The sequence below is a fragment of the Oncorhynchus masou genome, chromosome 1, assembly GCF_036934945.1.
Source record: "Oncorhynchus masou masou isolate Uvic2021 chromosome 1, UVic_Omas_1.1, whole genome shotgun sequence".
Classification (NCBI taxonomy): Eukaryota; Metazoa; Chordata; class Actinopteri; order Salmoniformes; family Salmonidae; genus Oncorhynchus; species Oncorhynchus masou.
Window position 1 is genome coordinate 60,228,592 of NC_088212.1, and position 18,801 is coordinate 60,247,392.

The window sequence follows — 18,801 nt, forward strand, 5'->3', positions numbered from 1 at the left end:
GACAGACAGACAGACAGACAGACAGACAGACAGACAGGCAGGCAGGCAGGCAGGCAGGCAGGCAGGCAGGCAGACACATCCACACATTGCATCCCCAGCCTTCCGCCTGCATGCCCACCTCCCTTGAAGATGAATGTGAGAGTGAAACCCAAGCCAGCCCTGCTCTCAGATCAGGTCGGTTCCAAACAAACCGCAGAAGGATGATGAAAGAGGGGGAGCGGGCGAAACAGGCGATACGCTGGCCGCCAGAACAAAGCAGGTGTCCGTATTAATGCATCATCGAGCACTTGGAACCCTCCACCTCGATACATGAGGAGGAGGAGGAGGAGGAGGAGGGGCAAGACGGGGAGGGCGAGCAGAGTGATAGAGCAAAGTCAGTAAAAGACAACCAACTAGAATAAGGACAAAACAAGTCAACGGGTTACAGCGTGGCGGGCAACCTCATGAAATTCACATTGGGATGAATCATCAGTGGGGATCTTCATTCTGTCTGTGACCAACAGGTCATCTGTTAGGAATTGGCCCTTGTTTCTTAAGAACAGACAGATTCATACACTCCTTTTGTCACTCCGGGAGTTAAGAAGATCAAAACGAAATCGGGACAAAGGGACACATACGGACGTAGCTAATGCGAGGAGCAGTCGTAAACACTGGGAGCCATAACAACACGACAAAAGAGAGTGATCAAGTTAGTAAGGGGCATAGCATTGGCACCTGTAAGGAGCTTCACAGTAATGAAACAACTGCTGATGAGTCACTGTGGCGTTTGCGTTCCTCACTCCTGAAACAGGAGTTTGGTTTTCATGAGACAACAACAGGCAAGAGGCAACAACAACAACAAAAGAGGGGGAGAGAAGAAAGAGAGAGGCAAAACATGTGCGGATCAATTGACCGCACCTCAGCGGTGTCTTAATTGAATTCTCCTCTAAAGCTGCCACATATTCCTCTGGTTGTAGGTGTCTACTGCATTTGCATAAATGTGCCTCAGAGGTTGAGTGGCACCCACAAAACGGCAAAAAACATCCAACCAGAAAACAGGGATTTAAACTAGGGATAAGGTTGATTCTCTGAGTTAAACCTGGGATGTTATTGAGAAGTACATTCGAAAAAAAGATCCTTCTATCCACACAGAACCCCCATTGTGTGGTTTTTGGATAAACACTGATAAAAACAAGGTTAAAGAATTCACTGTGCGATTTAACATGTTCCATCATACCGTTAATTCCCTTCCAGATACTCCCCAGCTGTCTCTCGTCTTGTTGTTCTCTTTCAGTGTAGCAATGTCTGAGCGTCCTGGGTGTCTAACTCACATCAGGTTCTCTGTCCCATGAGATTTGTTGTTTTTTTTCAAGCCCTGTTTCATCACAACGCTGCTATTTTTAGGCCCCAATTTTTTTTCTTTTAAATCTGGTCACAGAAATCAGGCTCCATTCAGGAGAGGGCCTTTGTAGAACTTAAATACACCACAATGTGTCCTTCAACAAAGACCTCTCCTTTTAACCCTCCCTTTAATGCTTTAAGTTTAGGATTGTTAGTTGGGTATGTGGGTGGGTTTTTTTTTTTTTTTAGGCATTAGACCGGCTAGCTATTGAACGCCATAGTGTCTATAAAAATTCATCAGGATTAAAATGACCTGAGACGCAATGAAAGTTCCTAAAAGTACCCAAAATGGGGGCTTTTTTGGACACATTCTCCAGGACTTGGGAACAGGATTGCTTCCTGACAAAGTCTCCCTGCCTTGACAATGAGCAACTTTCAGCCCAACACGGGGTCTGCCTTTAGAGTTGGAGAGGGAGACGTATTTCACATATCAATCAAAGACGAGAGAAAGACCCTCGTCGGGGTAAAAGTGTCCCTTCAGAAAACCTGAACAGATCAAAATGGAGTGAAATGCTATTCCCCTCTTATTGTGGTCATTCAGCTGTGTTTTATCAGATGAGGGAAGTAAGTAAGTGAAAGAGGGCCCTCATTCTTAATCATATTTCTCTTCTCGTTGCCGTAAAGGAGGACGGGGCATGACAAAGAGAATGAAAAGATCTCATCAGGTCAGGATTTCGAGTGTGACCGATATCTTTAGTTGATCAACAACATAGGAAGACTTTTTCACACTTCAGTCATTTCGGCAGGGCGCTCTTATCCCGGCCCTCTTACAGTAGTGAGCGCAAACCTTTGTCGTACTGGTCCCCCCCCCCCCCTCCCCGTGGGAATCAAACCCACAACCCTGGCCTTGCAAGTGCCATGCTCTACCAGCTGAGTCAGGCGGATTACGCAAGTGGAGTTAAATCAGTGGCGAGAACGCGATGTCAGCGTGACCGTCTCCGTAGAGCGTGTATACCGCACCGTATGTTTACATATATACAGTATATATACAGTATATACAGTATGTATGTGTTCTTTACACACCCAGTGCAGTTAGTTGGTGTAACGAGCACACGGCGTGTAGATCAGGCCACCTCTGCCAGCCACTGAGCCAGCCAGTCGCACCACTGTCGCTAATAAAAAAATTAAAAAAATAAAAACGAATGGCGTGTCTGCGTTGGTAATTCCAAATTGCATTTGACTACCTCAGCCTAGATTTATGATACACATATAAATATAGTATTTCTGGACAGGTGGATTAATGGGTCTCCTCAAAGGGCTTCTTTATAGGTCAGTGCCTGCAACGTTGTCTCAGCAACGCTACTGTAATCCCCCCCCCCACACAAAAAAAATCACCTCATCTGCGCCTCAATTCATTACAGCACAGAAGGAAAGGAACACAGGGGTAAGAGCACAGTGCTGAGAAAATGATGCCTCTAGTGAGTAATGGAGAGACTTAGACATGGGCCTCCATCACATGCTGTATCTGATCTACTTCCACTGTGAACACGCACGCACAAGTCACTGTACGCGTTAATGTGTGTAAATCTGTGTCATCGTGTGAATTTATGGATTTCTGTAAGTGGGTGGGTATGTAGTAGTATGAAATTGCATTAGTAGCTCCTGTATTCGTTCAACATACAGCGTGAGTGGGATTTTGAAATTGGGATGTTCTGAATTTGTAGAATTGGGGACAAGGCAGCCTTGGACAGGGGCATGACACAGACTTATCTTAAACCTAATTAGATCATGATAATAGCTTTAGGGCCTCGGTGATGAATGGCTGGCCTGTGGATCGGAATCCTTTCTTCCGTTTTAGGTTGCGCACGGTAGTTCAGCCTTAGATTTGCAAAGCAGACAGAGCCTAAATGTTAGTACGGTAAGATTTGTGTCAGTTTACAAGTAAAGGCTTCGTATGGGTCTAGCAATGATCTCATCATTTACCCGTTGTTTTTGTGTTGGCACGTCTGTTGGCATTTCATCTGCCCTCTGCAAAGTGCACACCACCCGTACCAGTATCGTCTCCCGTGACATCAGAGATTCCATTAACACCCTGAAACCCTGGAGGGTAAACCCGATTCACTGTGTGTTAGTAATGGGTCATTCTGCCGTTTCATTCTCCTTTAAAGCCATGGCTTCTCTTCTGGGCCTCCGTCCTGTAGCGCTAGTCAGCCAGCCCAACGTTTTCCCAACCCTCCCTCGCCTTGCCTTGCCAACCGCCATCCACTTCAACGTTCCACGTTTCATTCTTCTATTTTTTTTTCTTTAAAAAAATAAATAAAAAAACATTACATTCCTCTTGGGGGGGAAACTTTTCCCCTCAGTGTCAGCTGGGTCATGACGAGTTAATGTTGCTAGGCGACATCTATCTTTTTCCAACACCTTGAGGGCATCTTTTAAATGGAGGAATTTGGTCATTATGTGACATTAACCTCATTAGAAAACAGTCTTTAACTGCTCTGAGATTAAATTGATTTACAGCTGCCATTTCCACTACTGCTCTCGATCAATTGTTAAACTATCCTTTTTATGGGCCCAGACTCCGCTGTGTGCCTTTTCTCTCCCTCCCGCTCCTTATATTAATGCCAGGTATGTATTCCAATAAAGGAGGTGGGACCCTTTTTTTTATGCCACTGTGGTGTAACGTGAAAAATCCCCTACATAAGTGAGCCTCTCCCAGGCGCTCACAATAGAGGAATATGATCTGGCTGAGACAGGCGTGTTGGCGCGGTGAATCCATCCGCTCCGTTTGTGTGGCTAAATGTCATCGCTGCGCCTCTCTGCTCCTGACAGCTCAGGTTTATGTGGCCGTTTAAGCCCAACCCGCATGCTCTTTGACAAATCAATAACCCTACCATTTCTGTGCACCATCCGGACCCTCCATCTGGGAGAATTGACCCGCGTGGATGGAGTGATCCCGCCATCCTTTCACCGCACTTTTGACACATAAATAAAATGGGTCCTTTTTTTCTGTCTCAATTGGCCACAGTGTTGATCGTGAGGAATATGGCGCAGGTCACATGGTAGCATCGAGGGGGAGTCTGGAGCTCGGAGTCGGGTGGCTGCTATCGCTCACTGGCGCCCCACAAAATCCCCGGAACTTTCCAGCAACGCATTTATTAGAGTGAATGAGTCCGTTCTTAAAGAATGGCATTACAAAATAATGTGATCGCTAAATTATTTAAGGATTTTTTTTGCCATAATGCTTCACTTTATAACCACAGAACTATGTACACCCTCTCTCTCTCACACACACACACACACACACACACACACACACACACACACACACACACACACACACACACACACACACACACACACACACACACACACACACACACACACACTGAATTATAGCACATCCATTTAATGTCCTCGTCCAAATTTAGAAAAGGAAAAGATGAGGGAAGGTGGTGGTGGTGCAGAGAAGGTGGGGGTGGTGCAGAGAAGGTGGGGGGTGGTGCAGAGAAGGTGGGGGTGGTGCAGAGAAGGTGGGGGGTGGTGCAGAGAAGTCGAGGGGTGGTGCAGAGAAGATGGGGGTGATGCAGAGAAGGTGGGGGTGGTGCAGAGAAGTCGAGGGGTGGTGCAGAGAAGGTGGGGATGGTGCGGAAAAGGTGGGGGTGGTGCAGAGAAGGTGGGGGGTGGTGCAGAGAAGTCGAGGGGTGGTGCAGAGAAGGTGGGGATGGTGCGGAAAAGGTGGGGGTGGTGCAGAGAAGGTGGGGGTGGTGCAGAGAAGTCGAGGGGTGGTGCAGAGAAGGTGGGGGTGAGGTGCAGAGAAGGTGGGGGTGAGGTGCAGAGAAGGTGGAGGTGGTGCAGAGAAGTCGAGGGGTGGTGCAGAGAAGGTGGGGGTAGTACAGAGAAGGTGGAGGTGGTGCAGAGAAGTCGAGGGGTGGTGCAGAGAAGGTGGGGGTAGTACAGAGAAGGTGGAGGTGGTGCAGAGAAGTCGAGGGGTGGTGCAGAGAAGGTGGGGATGGTGCGGAAAAGGTGGGGGTGGTGCAGAGAAGGTGGGGGTGGTGCAGAGAAGTCGAGGGGTGGTGCAGAGAAGGTGGGGGTGAGGTGCAGAGAAGGTGGGGGTGAGGTGCAGAGAAGGTGGGGGTGAGGTGCAGAGACGGTGGGGGTGTGGTGCAGAGAAGGTGTTGGGGAGGCGGTGCAGAGAAGGTGTTGGGGAGGCGGTGCAGAGAAGGTGCTGGGGGGGCGGTGCAGAGAAGGTGTTGGGGGGGCGGTGCTGTGAAGGTGTTGGGGGGGCAGTGCAGAGAAGGTGTTGGGGCGGCGGTGCTGTGAAGGTGATGGGGGGGCGGTGCAGAGAAGGTGTTGGGGGGGCGGTGCTGTGAAGGTGTGGTGGGGGCTGTGCAGAGAAGGTGTTGGGGCGGCGGTGCTGTGAAGGTGTTGGGGGGGCGGTGCTAACTCCATCACGCGACTACATTTAGGTGTCAGGCTCCTCTAGCCATCTTGAATTTAATATAAATAGATATAAATCAACATGCTGGGCACTGTGTTTTACCCGCTATCAACATATGAGCGCTACATATTCACCCACACCTCCTCAACATATGTAGGGGGTGACGGTGAAGGCATTTTCTGCGGCCGGGTTAGAAATAGCTGCTAGGTGAACTAACCTTGGTGTGGCATGCCAGGGGCCCCACCTCCAGAGTGTCCACTGCTGCCCTGCCACTCTCCCCCTGTGACCTGCCTCCTGGCTGTGTTGCTGCAGTCCAGTATGCCACCACCACCACCACCCAGGCTCAGCTCAGGGCTGCTGCCACACACAGCCCCTCTAGTCAGATCCTCTGGTGCCTAATTAGGGAGGAGGGATGGCGGAATGGAGGGATGGAGGGAAGGAGAGCCAGCTTGGACTTTAAGAGACTAACCCACCTCTGCCATAACGGAGCACTTATGGGATTAAAGGGGCATTAGCGTTGATATGCCCATGTAGGCCGTCTGTATATTTATATAGGGCCAGATGATGCAAACTGAGAGGCAGCCACGACAACTGTTGTCTGTGCACTCATCATTATCATAATCACCTTCATCATCATCATGTTCATCATCATCACCCCACACAGATTGCATCATGGGAATAACTGTGTGGTGCCACCAGACGTGTGGGGCTTATTCAATGTGAGCGACACTCTTTCTCCTCTCTCTCTCTCTCTCTCTCTCTCTCTCTACCCCTCTCTGTCTACCCCCTCTCTGTCTACCCCCTCTCCTTCCCTCACACTCGCTCTCTCTTTCTCTCTCTCTCCCTCTCTTAACCCCCTCTCCTCCTCCCCCCTCTCTCTAAATGCCTGACTCACTCCAGAGTCTCAGACAGACTGTGACGCTCTGCTTAGCTCTGGTCTGGTCTACTCTGGGTCCTGGAAGGAAATTGCTGAGCCTCCACCCCCCCCCCCCCCTCCCACCCCTCTTCTCTCACCCCCTCCTGGAGGATTTCCCCTATTAAGAGGGAGAGCCGATGTGAAGGACCTAGAGGAGGAAAAGTTGAGTCTACTGTACGGTAATAACCCCAGCACACAGTCTCTCCTCTTCTCTGTTATCTATCTGTCTGAATCTCTCCATTGACTGATCCATTTATGGGGACATTTTTTTGAAAAAGGTACTTTTCAACTGTAACCTTCCAGTCTTGGTCCCCGTACGGTCCCGGAGAGAACATTTCATTCATGCACATACAACATGCAGAAAATATTCATCACACGGAGTGCATATTAAAGTCGGTAAATAACAATGTGACAGTTTGTTATTTACAATCTACAAGCTTTTTTCTCCTGAAATGTAATCAGACATTAGTAAATATGCTGACTCAGAAAGGCTCGTTTTCGCCAACTGTTTATTGGTTACTCTCCGCTTATTTATGTGCGTCCTACTAAACAAAGACCTCCCAGCAAAACAAAGAACAACAGTGTTAAATGTTGCCGAGTGTTTGATCTCGACATGTCTAAGTGACCACAGCTATCCCAACTACAGAGGGCTGGATGAGTGTTGTGGTCAGTGGCAAATGCTGTGTGTGCCATGTTGCGCTATACTAAAACCCTGTCCCATATTGTTTGGCTTTGAAACGGTTTCATTTCGATTGTCTCTGCTTGGAGCCGGACACTTGAGACAAAAAAAAGGAATACAAAAAAAAACCTCAAATACACATTATCCTTAAATGGAGAAGGATCAATTCTGGAACAAAGCATTTGAGAAGGGCAAAATACATATGTGGGGGGGGGGGAGTGCCTTTTGATGTAAAGTGTTGACAGCTGTGCTTGGTTCTGGGAGTGCGGGGGTCGGAGTGTGGTTTGACTCCGGGGTCAGGTGCCCCCCCTCCCCCACTGCCCGCCACAGCTGCCCCTTGCTAAATGGAAACGAGATGTGATATTGCTCTGTTCTCGTCATCACGGCCATCTGATGTCAATTTCACACAGTGGTGGGACCCTCCACAAGCTGGTCCATAACACCAACCACACTAGTAATAAACAAAGTCAAGATAAGAACACACACACACCCTTCCTCTCTGTGTCTCGCTATCTCTCGCTGTCTCTCTCTCTCTCTCTGTCCTCTATCTCTTCCTTTCCCTCTGTTACAGTCTCCCGATCTATCTCTCTCTCCCTCCCCCTCTATCCACACTGGGGTAAGTCATGAGGAAATTGATGCCCATGTTTCGTGCGACCACCTGTTCATTCTGGATACAAGTCTAAGAACCCAGTAAGGGTTAACCCTCTTTGGGGAGCGAGTGGGGGAGGTTGTTGGCACCCCAGTCAGAAACGTGCCCCCACGAGTGGCAGGCTGGCTCAGAACGTCCGGCTTGGTGGGACGGGAGCCCACTCCTGGACCGCTCCACATCTCCCCCCAAATCCTCCAGTCACTCCAAAGGGAGTCAGCATGCTGCCCCTCCATTACCCCCCCCCACCCCCCCTTCCAACTAGGCCATCATTGTCTCGGTCAATTTATAGGAATCTATCTACGTTTGGAAGGACTCTTACTGTATGAAACCACAATGTTCTCGAAGGCTGCATGATCACCAACACGAGTAGACTATTATTCGTGAAAAACAAAATAACATTTAATATGATATCACATTTCATTTCTATTCGTTGAACCCATTGGCTGTAGGTGTGATGACTGAACGTGATGTCTGGAACCACCCGGCAAAAAGTGTGCATCTGAAATGATAATCGATGGCGGTGCACTTGAAGCACACAAGTCCGAACACAAGCCACTAGCGAACAATGGAGGTGGGGAAGCGGCGCTGTGTTACCTGTAAGCGTGAGAAGACTCTACAGCTTGTCCAAATCACCTCACGCCACCACCATCTTGCCACTACTCATCAAACTCACGCAAAGTCATAAGACCGAAAAATAGGAAACCATTCTCACTAAAAACCTTCATAATCATCTCCTGAGAGAAAATAGCGATCTTCTCTTTCAACTGAAAAAGGACAAATATTTTAAGAGGCAATGAATTTGGGTGGAGCTGAATAGGATGTTGGTACATGTTTTACTCAAGGAAATATAATGGCATACTATTATTAGATCACATTAATCATGACTGTGCCAAAGGCACTGACAGCAGCACTGAAAAGGATTGAAAATGCTGGTAATGGATATAAATTACCCATTGTGTGATAAAAGGATTTCTTCACTAAGAAGGTAGGGATAAAACAGAAATCTTCTGAATGCATGTGTATAAAATATTGAATAATACAGGTTATCGGAGTGGGATTAACATTTTAAGGGAATCAGATAGTAATAGTGCGAGAACGAAAAGTGGATTAAATCCATCCGGTTAGAGAGGAGAGAGTGGCGAGGTAGGAGAGTTGTTTTGACAGAGGTCTGTCAGTTGGCACGGCGATAATGAGTCACATCTCTCTTATACGGTTATTTATTGCCGACTTGGCTAGCAAACAAAAGATCAATAATTTGGAGCAAATCTAATGTTGTCCCTGGCGCTAATGTGGTCATCCATCACATCTGCCATCTTTATGTGGGAGATGGACTGAATTTGTGTTTATTTGAGATCAAATGCAATTATAGCATATAGCTTTAATAACATCTGAGCCCCCCTGTGAATATGTGTGGGTTTTTGATCATGTGTATGCATATACAGTAGGCTTGTGAGATGTGTCACATATGTGTAAATTATAATATATTTACTGACATAAGACGTGTTCGAAACATTTTGTCCACATCAATCTTCATTTCGTTCCACAGTCCCACATTTTGAAATATGAAGTGTGTCAACAGTCCATCCCCCACAAGACGGCAAGCACACAAACATCCCTTCACACAAATACACACGCAGCACGGCCAGTCCCCCATTGAGACAACACAGAGCTAGTGAGGAGATCCCTCACTGACAACAAGCCCTGGGTGAGCCAGCTTAAGTCCACCTGGGCTCTGTCTGACTGTCAGCCTCTCAGAGTGAGGTATGAGCCTGGCGAATGACAGACAGAGGTCATCTGTCACAGAGGATCCCTCCTGCCTAGGTGTTGCCCCACGGCAGGCACACCTCCGGAGAGGGGCAGGACCCTCGCAGGTAGACTAATAAGCCCAGGCAGAAGACACAGGAAGAGGCCCCACAGAGCCCCATAGCACCTCCTCACACGACATCCCTCTCCCACCGTCACAGGCACAGGACACTAACCTGACAACCTGCACTGCGCGTGATGTCTGGTGTACACCACGAGCCAAATAGAAGCCATTTAAACTGGTCCTTAAAAAAAATACATCAATTCAAATTGTAGATAGGTGTTGGTTTTGAAATGAATGGGGAATATGGAAATGTCAGTTTGGTCCAATTTCTCAGTCTCACCTCTTGGTGGTATAAAAGAAATACAGTAAGCATGTTCCTCACCTAACGTGTTGTCTTTGGGTCTTCTAATTGACATCCGTAGATCACTGGAAAAGCAAACACAGAGAGAGAGAGAGAGAGAAAGAGAGAGAGAGAGAGAGAGAGAGAGAGAGAGAGAGAGAGAGAGAGAGAGAGAGAGAGAGAGAGAGAGAGACAGAGAGAGAGAGAGAGAGAGAGAGAGAGTGTTAATGACACACCAACAGACTCGTCTCCAAGAGCAGCATCATACATTTCGCACAAACAGGAAATCATTAGCACCACAGATAAAAACAGATCAGGATCTCAGTTCAATACAATCAAATACATCCTGTCTATCGCATTACAAGAAAACACTGAGAGAGAATACAACTTGAGAAACATGGGTTGGCATCATCTTAGGGATTTAGAGGTTAGTTAGTAAATAGTAAAGACGGATTGAACAATAAACTAGGAAATGTATGACGATACGGTAATGGAGAAATAGGCTAGTCTACAGCCTAGACTACAGACATCGCACCCAAAAGTCCCTCATCGTGAGCTCCAGAGTTTTGCCAGGAGACTTCATGAAACTAAACAGTATGTCAAAGATCCCCACAACATAAGATGTCTCCCCTAAACACCACTGTCATGTTCCCTTCGCTTTCCTTTCTTCCCTTCTCAGACACGACTTTGGGTGGAGGAAAGAGGTTTTCCCTGAGCGTTTTTTAAGATGTCATTTTTAAACATACATATCAAAGCTCCAGAATGACGGATGTTTCACTCCTGCGACTGCTCTCGCACAATGTGGCTTTGAGTAGGGAAGGAACTCAAAGACGTTCTGAGATCTCTTTGCAATCCACATCCTTGGGCCGACTGGCAATACATCATTTGTATTGATGCAATATTAAATTTCAATATCGCATGTCAAAAGGTAGAAAATGATAGATCATAGCCTAACTAAATGAATTATTAAAGGGGTGTGCTGGCTGTGCTATCGGCTTCTCATACAATCAACTGTGTCTGAAAAGTACAGTTTGATACTGGCAGCATTTCAACGTTATTTTTTCTCTCCTAGTTTTCTTTTCTCTCTCTTAAGTTTTGGATCAATCAAATTGTACTTGTCACATGCGCCGAATGCAACAGGTGTAGACCTTACAGTTAAATGCTTACTTACAAGCCCTTAACCAACAATACAGTCTTAAGAAAAATAAGTGCTATGTAAAAGAAAGGGGGAGGGGGCAATGAAAATAGTCTGGGTAGCCATTTGATTAGCTGTTCAAGAGTCTTATGGCTTGGGGGTTGAAGCTTTTGGACCTAGACTTGCCACTCCGGTACCGCTTGCCGTGCGACAGCAGAGAGTACAGTCTATGACTAGGGTGGCTGGAGTCTTTGACAAATTTTAGGGCCTTCCTCTGACACCGCCTGGTATAGAGGTCCTGGATGGCAGGAAGCTTCGCCCCAGTGATGTACTGGGCCATACGCACTACCCTCTGTAGTGCCTTGTGGTCGGAGGCCGAACAGTTGCCATACCAGGCAGTGATGCAACCAGGTAGGATGCTCTCGATGGCGCAGCTGTAGAACATTTTGAGGATCTGAGAACCCATGCCAAATCTTTTCAGTCTCCTGAGGGGGAATAGGCTTTTTCGTGCCCTCTTCACGACTGTCTTGGTGTGTTTGGACCATGTTAGTTTGTTGGTGTTGTGGACACCAAGGAACCCGAAGCTCTCAACCTGCTCCACTACAGCCCTGTCAATGAGAATGGGGCCGTGCTCGTTCCTCCTTTTCCTGTAGTCCACAACCATCTCCTTTGTCTTGATCACGTTGAGTGAGAGGTTGTTGTCCTGGCACCACACTAGTAATGAACCTGGATTTGTGTCACCTAAAAATGTCAGAAAATCTAAAAACCAATTGAGCACTACTAACAATAATCAGACCTTTCCGGTTAGTAATTGTCTGTCCGGTTCAATGAAAACTGTTTCCGAAGCACTACATTTGCAGCCAAAGAATGAAGAGCAGGATTTGATATAATGACATATTTTGGGTGGTATGAGTTTGTGTTTTCTATGAAATGCATTATGTCCCTGGAGCTTTATCTCTCTATTTCCCCTGGTAAAACCCTGAAACCCTTTTTTGTTGTTTTTGATTTGCCCATATTACACATGGCCTCCATTCTAGGTCAAATCTGTATCAGAAGTTCATGCATTTACAACAGAAGCCATGTGGAACAGTTCAGAGCTTGTGATTCTACCAGGGAGCCAGAGGGTCTGAATCTCTTATGATCCTTGTACTTTAATGAGTAGGAACAATGGAATAAAAGATAAATAAGTGTTCATGGTACATTTAAAGGAGTATTATGGTCAGGGAAAATACTAGTGGCACACTGACACCCGAAGATATAGTACATCATGGTTAGTATATTCAGTGGCGTGTATTCATGGAGGCCAAGGGAAGCCAGGTTTCCCCAAAATCTTTACCAAGAAAAATGAATCATATATACAGTATATGAAATGTATCTTTCGTCTCTTTATGTTTCATCACTTTCCTAAAATTCGCAAAAGGCTGACTGTATCTCACCAGAGAACGCATCTGCGCGAGCGAAACAGTGCCCCTCTGTCTCTTTATATGTCTATTTGATGCTTTCTGGTCAAAAAGAGTATGACATTGTTGCAGCCTGTAGCATTAAATGAAAGAGAAGCCAGCAAGCATTTGGACTCCCTTTATCATTTTTTTAAAATAAAATAATAGCCAATCAGCGATGAGCTACACTAAGTGAACTCAACTGTGAATAGTTCTGGCACACCAAAAATAAGTGTCAAGGGAAGCCAGTTTGGATTTGGCTTCACACCAATCACATCAAAAGCAAAACATAATTGACCGAAAAAACTTGAATTGTTGCATCTCGTTATGACGTTGTCCTCCGGTGGCTTGCTGGCTAGCTAAAATGGTCCCTTTCCTGTATTAAATGGACGGAGATAGGGATTTGGACTTGTGGTTTTACTTAATTCTCTGTACTGGCCAATGTTTTTATTGACAATTTTGATCCAACCATAAATGTGTACATTGTGCTCCTGGCCTGAGAGGATGGAAGTTCAATATGTAGATAGATGTAGTAGGCTAATGTTAACTAGATGGCTCATCATTGCCCATGAAAGGAAGTTAGGCAAGCGAGCAAAGCTAAAAAGTGTGTACTGTTTGAGTCATAGACTGTTTCATCAACATGAAAGAGAGGAGGATGGCATTGGCGTTTCAATACAAGTAGGGTGAGTCAACATGTTTTTTCTACTTGCACGAACGCACGCACACACACACAGAAATCAGAACTATGGACAACCACATTATATTTAGCTTATGTTGATTGGACTAAATCGTTTTTGATATCTTTTAGTTGTCACTGTATTAGACTAAGCATAGGTGATTTGATGGTGTTGAAATGTTGAAGTTGAAATGGTGCTGGAATTAGTGGAGACAGCTCCTGTTTTCTTTGAGACTGGTGGTAACACTCCGTGGTTCTAAATCAACAGTTGTTTAGAAGTCAGAAACATGAACCTGCTTGTCCATGCTGTAGGTTATGTGACTGTTTGTTAAATGCAATATACTTTGTGGAGTTCACCGGACAGATGTTGCTCTCTGGTTTTGTAATGAAACAAAGGTGTGGTTGAATTTATTCTGCCACAGTGTCTTCTTAATGTCTCGGCCTTTAGGCCTATATATCACGGAGTCAAAGCATATGAACTAGCAGGTTATTGAGCAAACAACACAATTATCACAACACATAGGTTGTAATCTGCTTTTTTTAGTGTTGGGGGTGACAATGACATCATAGCCTCTGAATGTTTTAATTGGAGGATCCAGATTGTTGTACTGGTGACCTCGCAGAAGTCATGGCCACCATTAGCGTCCAGATCGCATGCTAACAAACAGAATCTGTGCATGTTAGCTGGCGAAAATTCAATTTGAGCTCTTTGTCTGCCTGATGCCTTGCCCTAACGATGGTCTCTTTTTTTTCTTAAACAACAGAACACAGAGGAGTCGTTAGGACCCTCTCTTCATTACTTCAAAAAACCAATCATTAGACACCAGAGTATATACGTAATTAGAAAATCACTTCCTTTGCAATCCTGGCTAAGTAGTTTACATACTGTAATTACAGGGACAAAATCAATTTTTAATCATTTCACTGATTGGGCTCATCAGCTCAGTAGGAACATTGTATCCTGCTTGTTGTGCGAAAGCAACATCTGGGCTAAAACAATTACCCCTTTGTGTTCCAAAACTATTCAGAAACAGGCTTTCTGCAGCACCCGATGACTGTCATGTAGCCCGACTGCAGCCATCTCCCCCTGCCCTTGACTTGAACATGGAGGATCGCGTTTAAAGCCTTATAAATCAATACTCTATAATAAGCTGCTCTTGAGAAAAAGCAGCATACTGCTTTTTTAACACCTTTAGTTTTGTCTTCCTGTTGTTGTCGGTGGTGGTGTTTTTTGTTGTTGCTGCTTTTCACACAAATAAAAAGAGAAACATATTTCTCTTTTTTCCCCTGCATAAATATCCCCTTTCTTAATATGTGTTCCATTCAGCTTGCAAATAGAGTATTGTTCATATCTCATGATCACAAAGCAAATATGTGACTTTGTGATAATTACTGGTGTTACAGAGTATTAACGAAGTAGAGAGACTGGATGAGTACTTTCCATGTTTGGTTTGGTGAGAAAATAATCTGACGTATCAAACTTCAAACAAATGTCTTCCTGATATGTTTCCCCCTTCAGTGACTAATAAAATGCTTTGTATTCCTGTCTGCAAGATGCAGGATCGATCCGCATTAGTCTCAACTCTCCTTTCGCTCACTTTGGAAACTGAGGAAATCAGATTTTGGAAAAAAGAAAATGAGTTAATGCATTGATCACTCTCGGTGTATGCAAATCACATTTGCTTCAATTTTTTACTGATCAATAGGGTTAATTAAGAGATTCATTTTAAATGCACTTTAGAATCCTGCTTGAGCGTCGACCTCGGAAATCATCCCGCTGTCCCTCTGTATCCATGGAAATGAAAGGCGCGTAAGAGGGGCCATAAATCTGAAAATCCAATTTGACCATGAGCATGGGCGCAACAGTAAAATATGAAAGCAAAGACAGCTCACAGGTAGATCATCAGTTATATGCCAGTGAGGCAACATTTTAAAAAGTTTATACACAGACTTTTTCACTAAAGGCAGGGCCATCCAAAAATAATGTGGTGAGTGGGCTCGTTCCAGGGTCGTCCCACAGGTTGAACTTTGACCGCGGTTATGGATGACATTGATCAGAGAAAAGTTGCCACTATTGGTGGCCTGGCTCCCAATGAGTATGAGTGCCATGTGTGGTAGCGAGACTACCAGCGGCGGTGGTGGTAAACGAGATTAATAATGGACGCTTTTTTACAATTATTATTATTCCCAAAATGCTCTTTTGTGATTTGCTTTGAAGGGGGAAGCGCTGGGAAGATCAGCCCGGGAAAAGGGGGGGGGGCGCTCATTTGGAGAGCTTTTCCAATTATACAATTAGTCAGGAATGTAGGGCAGCAGCCTCTGTGTTCCGATCACTCCGACCCTGGAAAGCAAGAGCCTTTTTCTTCTTCGCTGGTCGTGTACAATAAAATAAATAATCATTAAAAAAAAAACACATATCCGAGGCCTGGGCACCAGCGAAAGTCCGGGTGGACGCCGCGTAGGCGCATCCCAAAAGAGCGAAACTAACAAATGGTGACCTTATTCGTGCCGATTGCGTGCGAACGACCAATGCAATACACTCTATGCTAATAGACAAAGTCAAGGGGTCAGGGTTTTCTGTTTAAATACCGCTCTTTGAGTTGAAAGGCTTTTTGTGCATTTTTTCCCCTTCCTATCGGTACAGTGTGTTGTGGGTTGATTGGGTGGCTTTGGCGAAGGACACCAACAAGTCCTAATTGTGCATGTGAATCTCATTTATTTATTTATTTTTTGAGGGTGAAGAGATTTTAATTTGATCATTTTTTCCTTTTGATTGTCCTCATCCTATGCCTGGTACTAAGTGTACTAGTTTAATATTTAAAAAAAAAAAACAACACAAAAAAACAACTAAGTACCATCTGTTTCCCTGTGGATTTTCTGTAATTTTTCTTTACTGATTACAGTGATGACTACACGACCCTCTTCAATAATTATCCTGCAATAAAAAAAGCTAAATAATTATTATCATTAGAACTCCTTATCAAGACTGTCGCTCCTTCAACTAATTCTTATCCAAAGTGTCAGAGGCAAAATGTGTCCCTTGGATGCCAATCATTTCTTATTCATAACAGCAGGATGTATTCTCACAACAGTGGCAGGCTGAGCTAACTGAATCCATCCAAAGGCTGCGGTGGGAAAAGTCCCCTCATATGGATCAAACTGCTATAAGCTAACCCATAAACGAACCCTTCTGCTGTCTCGACGTACCTACATGATTCAAATAGACTCGACATTCCTCTTTTACATCATGTCCATGGAACGTCAATAGCACATACTGGAGGAGAGAGTAGGTGAGTTGAGAAGTATGTTATGTATGTATGGAATCCCCTATGTAGCTAGTCCCTGTACTTGTGATGGCCCCGATATCATTTGGAGAAAGCCTGAAGGTTGCGTGCATGTGTGAGAATGAGTGTGAGAATGCGTCAGAGAGAGCATGTGTTTGTGATGGATCCAATATGACTGAGATCTGTCTCACATACCTCTGATGCCGCACAAGCCAAAAGACTGACTCGCTATTTTAGATTTGACTTATACATCTCAGCATGCAAATGCTGTCCAAAACACCGGCGACAATTACCAAGGCTATTGCACTGTTACAACATAGCACACATGTTTGAAATACGTCATTCAGTGTCCTCTAAGATTGAAATACTTTTGAGTTGCTCTGTTTACAAATAAAAACACACACGATGAACTAAGCAGATCTATATTTTCAAATGATAAAAAGTACAGCATCATTGGTGTCAATCAAGGCTGTCTGATAATTTGACTTGGGAGTCCCGCGGGGTATATAAGACAGCTGTCATATAATTCAAGCTCAAACAGGAGAATATATATTTTTTCAATAAATGTTATAGCTAGAATTTCCCAGCTTCAAGAGAAAAGGTTTCCATTGATTAGCACTTTACAAGCAATCCATTTTTACAAACCGGCTTGACCTCTCTCACTGGACGAGGGTCTACTATGAATTAAAAGAAAAGAAAGTCTTGTCGATAATTCCAGGGAAGGGATTGTGGGCAAGGAAAAGGGAGAACATGCAAAGAAAACGAGATGTATAGAGTGAGAAGGAGAAAAGAATGGGCGATGAGAAAAGCGATGTGTGTGAAAGTTAGAGTACGTGACGTGATCTCACCTATATACATCGTGACTGTGAAGAGAGAGAACACATATTTTGAGATGATGGTGAGGAGGCCATTGCAAACTGCTGGCAGACCCCATCAGCCGAGCCCTGATGCAGACAGATCCTTCACCCTCTATGTCACATGATCTACCATCAGTCTCAGAGATGGGGATATATCGCCACCAGCTCCAGAAATAATGGGTGCACCTGTTTACCGTGTCACCTCTGTTTGCTAATTGTCTCCTTGAGCTACATTGGGGAAGTAAATGCGTCTCGGCTTTTGACAGGCGGGCGTTTATTTAGAAATCACATTACTTCCAGCGCAATTGTTCTTTTTTTTGGGGGGGGGGTCTAGGAAAGTTAAATGAGAGTGCTGTGCTACAGATTTCACTTCCTGATTAGGGGGGGGGGTGACAGCGCTGAGCTGAAAAGTTCACATCCACTTGTTCAATTCCCCCCCAGAACCATGCCAGAGAGGAGGGGGAGTGTGACAGACATCTTTAATATCCTGCTCTTTACGTGATCAATCGGGGTGCCACTGATCCATACCTGCAGTACTGCCACCTCACCAACGTAGCTCAGGAAGAACACAGACAGGTTTGCAGAGGGGGGGAAGACAAGCGCCTGTAAACAAAGCAGACAAACCAGGAAATTCAGTGCCGATGCTATTGAAGTTAGACAAGAATGCACAATAGCGACAGAGAAAACAACACCAAAATACCCATTGCAGTAAATACTTTCCAAACATTTGATACTTTTCATAAAATTCTGCAAACTACTGCAGGCACAGTAGCATAAGTACAGTAGCACAAGTACAGTCATTACATAGAGAAGCCTAAAGGAAATAAAAGTGTGGTTAAAACGACAGTAAGAACAGGTGTGGTCCATGGCATATGGTATGGAAAAAAGACTGAGAAGGGTTGCATTTCCGTTTGATAGTCGGAACGGAGGCTACTCGGTCCTCCAAAACGACACGCGCTACAAAACGTGAAACAAACCTTCAGCGCACAGAATGTTACCCGATCCAACTTTTAAAAGGCCTGCCGCTTCACGCAAGACAAATAATCAGGTCGGCATAAGCTATGTGAACTACATGCCCTGCCCTCCATCTAAAGCGGCGTGTAGCCCAGTGAGTAGGTTTGGATGTAGGCCCCACATCGAGTCAGAGTGAGTGGGGCTGGTGCAAGAGCTGAGGCCGAAGCTGGGGCAGAGGCTGGGGCAGGAGCTGGGGCTGAAGCTGGGGCAGGAGCTGGGGCTGAAGCTGGGGCAGGAGCTGGGG

General features: G+C 45.4%; 2 protein-coding genes across 5 annotated transcripts in view; both read right to left on the minus strand.

Annotated features, from left to right (window-relative positions):
• Positions 1-18,801, minus strand: part of LOC135547374 (zinc finger protein 536-like) — a 185,919-nt gene that overhangs the window by 148,693 nt on the left and 18,425 nt on the right. For all 4 annotated transcript variants that reach the window (XM_064976364.1, XM_064976355.1, XM_064976373.1 and 1 more), the window contains exons 2-3: positions 18,072-18,146; positions 10,195-10,238 (exon numbers count right to left, since the gene is read on the minus strand). The gene's annotated coding sequence lies outside the window, so the exon portion shown is untranslated. The remainder of the gene's footprint in view (positions 1-10,194; positions 10,239-18,071; positions 18,147-18,801) is intronic.
• On the minus strand, positions 4,729-5,772 carry LOC135540006 (uncharacterized). The gene has a single exon (XM_064966338.1). It carries the CDS (start codon positions 5,770-5,772, stop codon positions 4,729-4,731), a length of 1,044 nt encoding a protein of 347 aa, XP_064822410.1.

Bases quoted from the DNA above. Each gene is read 5' to 3' on its own strand.
- LOC135540006 (XM_064966338.1), bottom strand. From the start codon at position 5,772: ATGGAGTTAGCACCGCCCCCCCAACACCTTCACAGCACCGCCGCCCCA.